The following is a 12,888-nucleotide window of genomic DNA, read 5'->3' as shown; positions in this document are numbered from 1 at the left end:
ATTTTTAGGTTCTATATCCAATTTGTAATTGCCTGAGCCACTAAGTTCAAAAATCTCAATATTACCTGTGCAATTTTTAAAAAATCTATGTTGCTCTCTCTTAATCAATTTTGCTATTAGTCCAAGGCTTAGAAAACATAATTGCAGTGTGGACAAGACACATTTTCATTAACCATATGGAAGAAAAACATTTAGGAACGACATTTCTTCTATATTGATTCAGAAATGCCTTTGGAAGTAAAGGTTATACCTATTAAATGCTTTTCAAAAAGGTAACTGTAAAGATTAAAATTCATTCATGAATAGCATTTACAAAAAGCCTTTAGTGTGTAATCTCTTCAGAATCTGTCACTTACACATGAATGCCTTACACCACCAGCATTTTAGATATGAAACTTCTTTTTAAATGGTGGCATTTTCCCCCCAAAAAGGAATTTACTGTACCGACAGAGAGGATGTTATATCTACACAGCTATTTCCAAGACATGGAGTTGCCTAGCAATCTTGGAATTTAACAGGAGGAGGAAGGTAATAAAGAAAACAGAATTGTGAAATTACAAGAGGGTGCCGCTTTAAATTGGTTTGCAATACTTATCAAGATGTCTCTAAATGAGAGGGGCTATAGGATGGTCTAGGAGCATGATAAAATCTGCTGATCATTTTTCAGCATTCTTCCTTCTCTTCACTCTCTATTTTCAGACACACACTTTTACAAGATGCAATGCTCCCACTTAACTTCATTAGCTGCCAAATATCCCACAGAGGGGGAAAAAAAGCATTCAAGCCATACAGTTTAGTAGCTCTGCCACAGACTTCCAAGCTCATCCCCGCTGGGTAGGGACAAGGGGTTCCGTAAATGCACAGGTTTTCCCTACTTGTAGTTCATGCTACAGGTGTCTTAACTGCAATACCAGGGACTCTTGCTCCCTCCAAACCCCTCAGTCATTCTCTTTTGAGGCCTAATCCTGCTCTCGTTGATATCAGCGGCAAGAAAAGCAGCAGGATCAAGCCCCTAATCTCCTCTTTAAAACTTTGACTGTATTAAACTTCATTCCCTTTTACACTTATTACTTCCTACAGCCCCACTCACGTTTCCTCTCTCCCTTTCCCTGTGTCTATTCAGCCAGAATAGTTAATTACAGCTATACATTTCGGGACTAATCTTTTCCTACACTATCTCCATTCATGGCTCTCCCTTTCTATCTTTTAAGAGCTGTTGTCCTCAACTTTCTGAAAGAGGTGCCCTTTATTCTTCCCCTCTAAATCTCACTCTCTCTCTCTCTCTCCATCCTATTTCTCCCCTCTGCCTTTTGTGTTTTGCCAAAAAGCAATGTATTCTAAGATATTTTCACATGAACACAAGTCCCAGTCTTACCTGTACTTTCATCCATGCTTTCCTCAGAGACATGCTCATTTTGGTGGACCCATTCACCATTACACTTGAAGAAAATCTGCATAGCGGGCATGGCTTTGCATCGCAAGGCAATGGGGTTGCTTTTAATGATGTAAGCATCATCTGGTTCCTGCATAAAATGAGGCAATGTTCCAGGAGCGGATGGGAGAGACTCAGGAAGGGCTTCACTGTTGTCATTTCCTGACAGGAGAGAAGAAAGGAAATTTTTGCATACTGGAACCCATAAGAGGTGACAATGACTTACATGTTAGCCCATAATTCAATAGGAATACTTCTGGTTTGGGTTCAGTTAATACTCGATTTTCTATCATTTCTGCCATGTCATTTTGCTGCCTAAATAATATCTGGAAACTTCTTATTATCTAGTTGTATTATGGTAGCACCTATGGGCCTCAATTGTGATTGGAATGGTAGGCATTGTACAGACCAATAGTAAGAAAGAGCCCCTTGCCCAAAGTACTTGCCATCTAAAAACCGTCAAGACACACAAAGGAAGTATCATTATCCCCAATTTCACAGATGGGGAACCAACGCACAGAGAAATTGAGTTGCTCAAGCTCAAACAGGAAGTCTGTGGAAGTACTGGAAATGAAAGCCTGATTTCCTGAGTCTCAGTCCAGTGTCTTAACCACAAGAACACCCTCCTCTCAAATACTGCATTTAATTTCCTTTAGGCAGTTGTTGCAGGTTTAACAGGGATCAGCACGTTAACCATACAGAAGTTTATTGATACGACCAGTGTTATTTTAGCATCCTGGAAGTGGAATAAACAAACAGCCACCTCTAACAGGGTTTGAAGAAACTTCAACACACGTTGAGATTGATTCCATGTATTATTGTCCTTTTAAAGATAACCAAGGAAGGGAAAGATCTCACCTAGCAGCTTTCATAGAGCCAGAACCTGCAAGATGCTGAACTTGTCCAGAGAAGTACTGAGCATCCTCTGCTCCTGTTACAGTCAGTAGGACCTGAGGGCGCTCAACTCCTTGTAGGGCAAGGCCATTTACCCTCTGTACTCCCACACTTAGTCAACCAGATGCTCAAGACTGTGAAGGGCAAGAGAGAGGTACTGCAATACAAGCCTGTTATTTGTTACAACTCTGTTTTAACTGAGGCAAATCCTGGTCCCACTCGAGTCAATGGTAAAACTCCCGTTGATTTCAGTGGAAGGGGGATTTGGTCCCTGTATATTTACTTCAATGGCTTGGCAGCTTTGTGAAGGAACTCTGAGAATAGCAACAAAAATAAATCAGTAGAGCCTGATTTATGAAGGAAGATTAAAAAGGACTGAATATGTACAGCATGGCCAATTGATAACAGAGAACAGAGTCCATAGGCAGATAAAGAGAGCACACTGTGAAAGAGAAAGGAATAGCTGATGGCGGTGTATGTGATTTAAATAAGAATAATGAGATGAAATTAGATGAAAGGTAAATTACAATGAAATAGCATGACAATTTTTTTAAGAAGACAGATCTATTATATTATGGAATAGCGAGAATACAGTGGTTACTTTTAATAATAATACATACCTCATCATTTTTCATCTGTGTGTGTATGTTTATATAAGCATCATTTTTCATCTGTGAGTGTGCGCATGCTCACAACACACAGATGATAAATGCTATTTAACATTATATCCATAATTATGATATAATGTATTTACGCTATTATAATTATGAATATATGTTTATATATAGTGTTTTATAATTAATATATTAATTATGATACATTACTTATATTTATATAAAGTAATATATTCTTTTATATGTAAAGATATCTTACACACACACACACACACACACACACCCAAGATGTCTTTAGATGTAGTGTAAAGACATCTCAATCAGAAAAACAAAAACGTTTTTTGGATGGGCCAGAGAAGATCTTTGGCATGTTTTAAGTTACATTCACAATGCACTTCATAAAATAGATCATAATTCTTAGCATTTTATTACTGACCATTTTTGTCAATTTCCATGATGTCAATCTTCAATAAATACCATGTCCCTGCAGGCTTTACTGAATCCAAGCATTGGAAGAAATAACAAAAAGGTAGAAGATTTGATATGGGCATCAAACCTTCATCAATGTCTTGAATGCCTTACAAAGCAGATACCCTTGCTTATCCTCAAATAATCTAGTAGACGGTGAATGGATGGGAAAGAACAGTGAACAATTTGTTAATTATTCACATACAGAGTTAGTCAAATAATGAGAACACATACTGTACTTTAGTAGTTATGTTGCCCAGCCTTAATTTTGCTTAGTTAGGACTTGTCTATACAGAGATTTTGTGCATGGCAGGCTGGGGTATAAATCTATAGCACACTAGTCTGCCACATGCTAATTTGCTATGTGGACCCTGATGCTGTGCATTAAAAGTCTCATAGTGCACACTGATCTACCACTGAAAGAGAAACAGCAGTAGATCAAAGCACACTACGGAACTTTTTGTGCAACATAGCGGACTCCATGCAGTGACTTAGTGCACTACAGATTCACACCCTAGCTTGTCCACACAGAGACTTAACATGTGCCAAGCACTTACTGTGTTCACCATTTGGGGCAAAGGACTGATATTGTGAAAACCTGGCCCTATTGACATCAGTGGAGGATATAATTTCCTCCTAGGTCCTCAGATGCTTGGTCGCTTGCTACCAATGAAAAGTCAGCTAAAAATGATCGCTGATTCCCCACTGAGGCAAGAACCGGGGCAATTTTTCTCCTTGTGGCCCAGGAAGACCTTGTGTTACTAACCACTACACTTTTAACATACATACAATGTATCATGTCAAATTACAACACCATCTCTTTTTAATATTGCTATCAGTCTATCCTCCAACCGACCTCACCAGTGGCTAAATTTAATGGATATAAGAATGGCCATACTGGATCAGACCAATCGTCCATCTAGCTCAGTATCATGTCTCTGGCAGCGACCAGTGCCAGATGCTTCAGAGGGAGTGAACTGTGCAAGGCAATTTATCAACGGATCCATCCCGTTGTCCAGTCCCAGCTTCTGCGGCACTCAGAGCATGGGGTTGCTTCCTGACCATTTTGGCTAACAGCCATTGATGGACCTATCCTCTATGAAAGTTAATTCTTTTTTGAACCCAGTTATAGTTTTGGTTTCCACAACATCCCATGGCAATGAACTCCACAGATTCATTATGTGTTGGGTCAAGTACTTCCTTAGGTTTGTTTTAAACCTGTTGCCTATTAATTTCATTGGGTGACCTCTGGTTCATGTGTTATATGATGGGGTAAACAGCACTTTCTCATCCACTTTCTCCACACCATTGATGATTTTATAGACCTCTACCATATCCCCCTCAGTCATATTTTTTCCAAGCTGAACAGTCCTAGTCTTTTTGATCTCTCCTCATATGGAAGCTGTTCCATACCCTTAATCACTTTTGTTGCCTTGTCTGTACTTTTTCCAATTCTAATGTATCTTTTCTGAGATGAAGCAACCAGAACTGCATGCAATATTCAAGGTGTGGGCGCACCATGGATTTATATAGTGGCATTATGATATTTTCTGTCTTCTTATCTATTCCTTTCCGAATGGTTCCTAACATTGTTTGTTTGTTTTTTTTTGGTCTGCCACTGCACATTGAACAGATGTTTTCAGAGACCTATCCAATGACTTCAATATTTCTTGGTAATGGCTAATTTACACCCCATCATTTTGTATGTATAGTTGGAATTATATTTTCCAATGTGCATTAAATTGCTTTTATAAATACTGAATTTCATCTGACATCCTGCCCAGACAACCAGTTTTGTGATGTCCTTTTGTAACTCTTTGCAGTCAGCTTTGGACTTAACTATCTTGACTAATTTTGTATCATCTCCAAAAATTTGCCACCTAACTGTTTACCCCCTTTTCCACATTTATGAATATGTTGACAGCACTGGTCCCAGTACAGAACCTTGGGGGACCCCACTATTTACTGCTCTCCACTGTGAAACTAACCGTTTATTCCTATCCTTTGTTTCCTATCTTTTAAGCAAGTTACTGATCCATGAGAGGACCTTCCCTCTCATCCCATGACTCCTTACTTTGCTTAAGAGCCTTTGGTGAGTGACCTTGTCAAAGACTTTCTCAAAAGTCCAAGTACACTATATCCACTGGATCACCCTTGTCCACATGTTTGTTGATCCCCCTCAATGAATTCTAATAGACTGGTGAGGCATGATTTCCCTTTACAAAAGCCATGTTGACTCTTCCCCAACAAATCGTGTTCATCTATGTGTCTAATGATCCTATTCTTTACTATAGTTTTAACCAATTTGCCTAGTACTGAAGTTAGGCTTAACAGCCTGTAATTGCCAGGATTGCCTCCAGAATCTTTTTTTTTTTTTTTTTAAATCAGCATCACACTAACTATCCACCAGTCATCCTTTGAACACTGATCTTGCCATCCTCAATAGAATGGTTTTCATTTGTGGTGCAGGAAGATAACCCCTAAAGAAATCATTTAGTGCGTGAATGAATGCCAATTCAAGCCAAGCTGTGTCTGTCTCTCAATTTAAATTGGCTTTAGATTACAAGTCAATGGAAAGTCAAGATGACACTTTCCAATGACTGTAATACAATGCCAATATAAATCAATAAGAAGACTCATCTTGGCTTGAATTGGCATTAGATTACATGTACTTAAAAGGAGAATGAAACAAATATTATATTGAGGAGGAGGTAATAATCCTGTGTATCCTGTCCCAAATCGCTCACTTGTAGATCCTGGAATATTTTTACACTGTATCTGCTTGAAATCATTTCCACACCGCATTTTATAGTGTACGGCCTCATGTTGCAAATCTGCACCTGACAAATATAGTCCCACTGACTTCAGTGAATAAGGACTTCCATTATCCTTAGTGTATGTAAGCAAGAGATCTCATTACCCAACAGTATGAACGGTTGGGCTGGAAAGCAAATCTGTGCCTCTGAAGTTACCTAATCTCAAGGAAAGCCACTAAGGAATTGCATTCCTTGGTTTTTGTTTATGGAGATGTTACTTGTCTCCATATGGTTACCGAATTAGATGAGAACTGCAGGCACACCCATTTGAATGTGCTACAATAACCAGACTTTTATATATGAAATATTTAATGTGATTTATGATACACGGGACTTTCTCTGTGGTCCCCATTACCATGCTCAAACAGAAGAATTGTTCTGCAATACTCCTGACCTGTATTAAAGTAGAAATATTTTATATCCCATCTATTAGCATTGCCCTTCCTCTCAACCCCTCCCCACACACACTGCACTTCACACTCTAACCCTAATTAAGATGACATTTCCTGGCAAGCACAGTGCAAAATCTTTGATGAATACATGAAATACCATGGTGACAGCTCCCAGGGACTGGAACAGGTACAGCAGCATGCTGAACAAATGCTCCTGTCTCCTCAAGCACGTAATTTAGCAATGATTTTGGGATGTGTGCTCCTCCTGTTGTACAGTTTTAACACTTCCTGATGCTAAAAGGGAGTTAACATCAAGGACTGAGAAATACACTGCTTTGTTCACTTTCAAAGTCAGTGCCCCTTTCTCTTACTCTTTTTATCTTGGCTCTCATCCTCTCATCTCTTCTCATTCTTCCATCACCACCAACCCCCAAATACTCCTTCCCCTTGTTGCTTTTTTCCGTCTCCAGTTCTTAGCATATCCCTTTTGCATCTCAGCCTGTAGTTCTTGACTGCCTCCGTACTAAAACACTTATTTAAAATGATTTATGTGCTATAATAGGATGAACTTATACAATTGTCAAGAAAGAATCTCAAAGCACTTTGGAAAACATTAAGAAGCACAGCGTAGCTCAGGGTAAATAGAAGACCATGCTTTGGTAGGCAGCAGGGCTGATATTATGAGGTTTCACACTCCTTTGAAGAATCTATACCAGAGGTGGGCAAACTATGTTCCGCAGGACCCTTCTGCCGGGCCCCCGAGCTCCTGGCCTGGGAGGGTCACCCCTGGCCCCTCCCCTGCTGTTCCCCCTTCCCCGCAGCCTCAGCTCACTGCGCCGCTGCTGGCGCAATGCTCTGGGCAGTGGGGCTGTGAGCTCCTGGGGCAGCGCAGCTGCAGAGTCCAGCCTGACCTGGTGCTCTGTGTTGCGCGGTGGCGTGGCTGGCTCCAGCCGAGCAGCGCGGCTGAAGCTCTGCCAGCCACCAGTGTTCCAGGCAGCATGGTAAGAGGGCGGGGAGCGGGGGGGGGGGGGGGGGGGAGAGGGGGGGGGGGGGGGATAGGGGGCGGGGCCGGGCCACGCCTGGCTGTTTGGGGAGGCACAGGCTCCCCTATCCAGCCCTCCATACAATTTCCAAAACCTGATGTGGCCCTCAGGCCAAAAAGTTTGCCCGCCCCTGATCTATACAGTAAATTAATGTGTCCAAAGAGAACAATGGGTATAAGTTTAAATCACTGAACACACTGTTTTATGACACTAGCAACTACCTTCTGCCAGTTTATAAAAAATGAAGAGCTCTCCACAGTCAAATGTTCATTCCTTACAGCCTCAGTCATCTGCAAAGGGTCATTGGGATTGTCCAATACATCCCTCCATTCCCTATGGAAGTTCAGGTATGTTAGAATATCATACGCACTGCTTCTTCAAGTGACCTGCCATTACATGCACCTAGGCATGCATGGGTTTACAACCTCTTCTTTTCCTGTAAAAACAGGTACTGGGTCAGAATCTGTCACCTTCTAGACTGTTGTCAATCTGGATGAAGTTCATTCAATGCATTGTTTACAGTAGCTGATCTCTAGAGTCATAGCAGTGTCAATGAAATAAGAAAATAGCCCACTGTTTCTGGTACCCTACGGAAATACTGCACGAAATACCACTTGTTCAAGTTGATGGGCCATTTCCTAGAGACCTCAGAAAGATCTGGTATTTTGATTTCAAATTGAATCCCTCAGCCCGCTACTCATTTTGAGGCTGTGCTTAGCAGATGCCATGCCACAGAGTCATACATGCTTCAGTGGAAGGTGAAATTATGGGAGCAGCATGATTAAGGCAAATGGGATTTGGCCTAAAATGTTACTTCACATCGAAATCCTAAAGAGTTCAGCTACTGTAATCAATAGCAAAACAAGACTAGACAGAGTATTATGAGACATTTCAACTCTCCTTAAAAACAATTTAAAAGGACTTAGTTGAAAAAGGAAAAATGTATTGAACCTGCCAAATCTATCACACAATTCTCACCTCCCTTTCTGATAGTCTGAATTGAGTGCAGTTCATTGTTTTCAGAGGTATAGTTGCTGCAGATCTCTGTAAGGTCCCTGCTGCTAGATAGGCATGATCTGAATACATTTAGAGTAAAGTAAATATATTGGATGTGTGATTTTGTACGTATACACACACGGACATGTATCTTTTTATCTAGCTATATCTATATATAATAGTAGCCCTCAGAGACCCCAATCAAAATCAGTGACCCATTGTATTAGCAATGAACCGGCATATAGGAAGACACAACCTTATACTCTTGTAAGACCCAGATTCTGTTACTCTCAGCCACCTTGCAGGATAAGGACCTAAGAAATAAATCAGTTTACAAGATTATTCCTTATGCCATGTGAAATATAAATAGACACACACACACACACACACCTCAAGATAAATAAAACAATGTTCTGGCTGTGGTCACCAGAGCAGCTTTTGGTCAAATCAAAGCCTCTTCTAAATGTTATTCATTTATTTAATTTCCGCCTCTTTTTCCCCTGCAACATCTTTTTTGTGCATCGACTTGTTTTCAAATTCATCTGAAGCCTGGTAGAACTTCTGAAGGGTTTTGCTTTCAAATTATTATTGCTTTTCATTTATAACTGTCAGTTTTCAAGATTAAGGCCATTCATAGTTACAGAAAAATGGTTGTTTTAATGCAACTGTGAATGACAGAAGACCAAACAATCAAACACAATTCTTGTATTTTTCATTCTTGGAAAATTACCTTTCAGGAAGCGCTTTGTGTTTTATGTTCTGCACACTAATACAATGGGAACTTTAAATCTTTTTATGACAATAATAGAAACAAAAAAAAGTTAGGAACAAACACTAAATTCTTTATAGAACAAATATGCTGCTGTTAGTTGTCAGGTCATGTTTTAAAACCTTGATAGCAGCATCAGCAGAGGTAAATCTGTTAAAATTTAAAATCTTAGGAAGACATAATTCAGAGGTTACACTGAAAGCTTGGAATGAGCCATTTTAAACAGGAAGCAAAGTCTGACTGTTGTAAATGTTTTTGCAAATTAAGGAAGTGGTGTTGTTTTAAAATGAAATGTTAGGGAATTTTTTGGGGGTAGGGGAAGATAGGACACAGAACCCCCAACCAAGGGAAACTTCTCAGAATTAAACAAATATGCATGTTAACCTCATTATAGTCAATGCTAGATACCTATCAGAAAACTATATCCTGCATCTGTCAGGTTTACGGACTATGATATGGTATTTTTTTCCATTTAATATAATCCTACATAACCAAGTACTGTGTTACTGCAGTGAATATTCTTAGTAAACGGCATATGAGATACCAATGAAATGCCTTTTGTTCGCTATAACAAACAAACAAAGTCATAGAAACATTTTTTCAGCGCACTGAGTGTGTTTCCCAAAGAGAAAAACAGACAGGTAGATACTGTTGATGCCATAAGCAGCAAGCAAAGCTTTCTCTGCATTCAGAGTGAGGTATCTAAGCAACATAAAGAGTTATGTGGGTCCACCACAAAGTGTAATCATTGTAAATCTTCTAGATTTTCTCCCTACTCTGCCCTCAGATTATATAAAATTTATCCTCCCGTCTTTCTTTCCTGTGAAAAAGCTGTGAGGAAGGGACAAGTCCTGCATCTTGTCCTGAAAGCAAATGGAGTATATGGCTATTCTAATCTCTGCACAGAGGGAATTCCAAAGCTATGGAGAAAGTTCTGCACTATAAATATTGCCCTTGTTGTTGACAAATCCAGAGTAGTCAACTATAGAATGTCAATCACAGTTAGCGGAATAATCTGGGTTTAGTCAATGAATAGCTTTAAAATTAAGGACCAGAACATTACTTTCAGACTCAATGTTGAATGTATTGACCACAGTGTTCTATCTTGAGCAATTCTGAATATTTTATATGTATCTATAACTATGTTAAAAGCAACCAAGAGTCCTGTGGCACCTTATAGACTAACAGATGTATTGGAGCATAAGCATGCGTCTGACGAAGTGGGTATTCACCCACGAAAGCTTATGCTCCAATACATCTGTTAGTCTATAAGGTGCCACAGGACTCTTGGTTGCTTTTTACAGATCCAGACTAACATGGCTACCCCTCTGATGTATCTATGTCGTACATGTTGTATCCGTAGGTGTTCTCCTTTATATTACCCTCTCTATTATCCTCTTCTGCTCCCCATTACCTTCCAAGACTTTCATGTTCTTTCTTTTTATCCATGCTCTTCTCACTTCAGTTCTCTGTTCCTAAACCAATCTTTTCCCTCCTCTTTGCTTCCAAGGCACTACGTTTTTCTGTCTCCCTCTTCTGATCCTTTCAGATGCCAGAAAACCCCATTGCGTAGCCACCTCATTTGTCCAATATACTTTTCCAATAAACTGGTCTATCTTCTCTCCATTATCACATCCCTTATTGTGGCCTATCACATGTATTGATCTTTAGTTCCAGACTCTAGGTTTTCTTCTCTTAACTGTTATTCAAACCCCTCTAGACAACACCTGGCTGTACTGTTAGTTTCTTTTGATACTATTTGTTCCTTACAGTCCCTCTTCCAACCACCTACGCTCCATCACTTACTGCAAAACTAAAGGCACCAGCTGCCTTCTGACTTTCAATTCATTTCTATGGCAAGATGATGGAAGATAGCAGCACAGAAAGGGTGTAGGAAAAAAACCAGGATTGGAAAGATTCATATGTTATAGGATATGTAAATTACTCATGCAAGGAATGGTATTAGTAATGAAACCAAAATCATTATTCAGTCAGAAAAGCAACTGGAGTGGGATTTGTCTACATGCTCTTAATCAGGTGACCCTGCCCTCTATGCAATGATGTGGTTTTCTTGGAAGTCACTCAAGACATTGATGGGAGTATGAGGTTTTGATGCCCATATAAAATCCTTTAATACCTTTGTTATTTCCTCTAATACATGGATTTACTAAAGCCTACAGGGACATGGTATTTAGTAAAGATTGACAATACAGAAAAGAGCAAGAGTGGTCAGCAATAGAACATGCATGCTGATGTGTTTCATGGCATATTTTTCAAACCCTATATGCTGGAGGAGAACACACTTACTATTTACCTTGTTAAATGACACACAACTGCTTCATTGGAATGGACAATTGGTCTATCTAAATGGCTCACCAGGCGTTGTACCTATCTATGGTGAATCATAGAACTGGAAGGGACCTCGAGAGGTCATCTAGTCCCCGGCACTCAAGGCTGGACCAAGTATTATCTAGACCATCCCTGACAGGTGTTTGTCCAACCTGCTCTTTAAAATCCCCAATGATGGAGATTCCACAGCCTCCCTAGGCAATTTATTCCAGTGCTTAACCACTCTGACAGTTGGGAAGTTTTTCCTCATGTCCAAACTAACTGCCCTGGCTGCAATTTAAGCCCATTGCTTCTTGTCCTATCCTCAGAGGTTGAGGAGAACAATTTTTCTCTCTCCTCCGTGTAACAACAGGTTACAAAAAAGTGAAATGGCACTAGTTGGGTCAAGCCTCCAACTCTGCAGCCGTTTCCTCAATGCTTGCTGCTTTTCTGGTTCCATAAGGTTTGTGCTGCAGATTTAATCTTACAAACAAACACTTTTTAATGCTTTGTACATTGTTAAAAGCAATTCATGGAGTAAGTGTCTCCCAGCTCAGTCTAAGAACTGAGCTCTTGCTTCACTGGCACATTTCTGCACCCACCAGCATCTGTGGCAATGTCGAAATTTCTACTATATATATCATGACCATGCTGGCATTGCATCTGTTGCATACAGAACATGGCTTCTTCAGATAAAACTTCATGTATGTGCTGTCTAAGATATAATTGCACTCAGACTCAAAACTGATGCACAAGCTGCCAGTCCTCCTTCCTCACCTTCCTCCCCAGCTCCATAAACCCAAGAGCAGCTTCCTAGAATGTGATAAGAACAAAGAACTGAACAGTGCATAAATTCTACAATGAACCTTGCTGCGTATCTCAGGATGGTATAGATCCGATTCACTGATGCCCTGCTCCTTGTGTAGTCATGTACACCAGTGTATAACATGAATAAAAACCCTACCATCATTCGACAGCATTTCATACCCACTTTGCACTGATGTAAATGACGACATAAGGTGGCAACAGTGAGTTGCGCCCTATGATGATACATGGAATAAACAAAAAAACAAAGATTTTAAACTAAATTTATCATGAGAAAAACTTAACCTGTTTTTTTTTCCTTCTTGTTAGCA

At 39.9% G+C, this 12,888-nt stretch overlaps 1 protein-coding gene across 1 annotated transcript in view; it reads right to left on the bottom strand.

The window, feature by feature from the left end:
* Positions 1–1,529, bottom strand: part of UNC5D (unc-5 netrin receptor D) — a 148,301-nt gene extending 146,772 nt beyond the window's left edge. Inside the window, exon 1 of the mRNA XM_024217705.1 lies at positions 1,376–1,529. Coding sequence (XP_024073473.1) covers positions 1,376–1,529 — 154 coding nt within the window. The remainder of the gene's footprint in view (positions 1–1,375) is intronic.
* Positions 1,530–12,888: the final 11,359 nt, after the last annotated feature.

Source organism: Terrapene carolina, unplaced genomic scaffold (genome assembly GCF_002925995.2).
Source record: "Terrapene carolina triunguis isolate 2854851 unplaced genomic scaffold, T_m_triunguis-2.0 Scaffold53, whole genome shotgun sequence".
NCBI classification, from domain to species: domain Eukaryota; kingdom Metazoa; phylum Chordata; order Testudines; family Emydidae; genus Terrapene; species Terrapene triunguis.
This window is presented reverse-complemented; position numbering and strand designations above follow the sequence as displayed.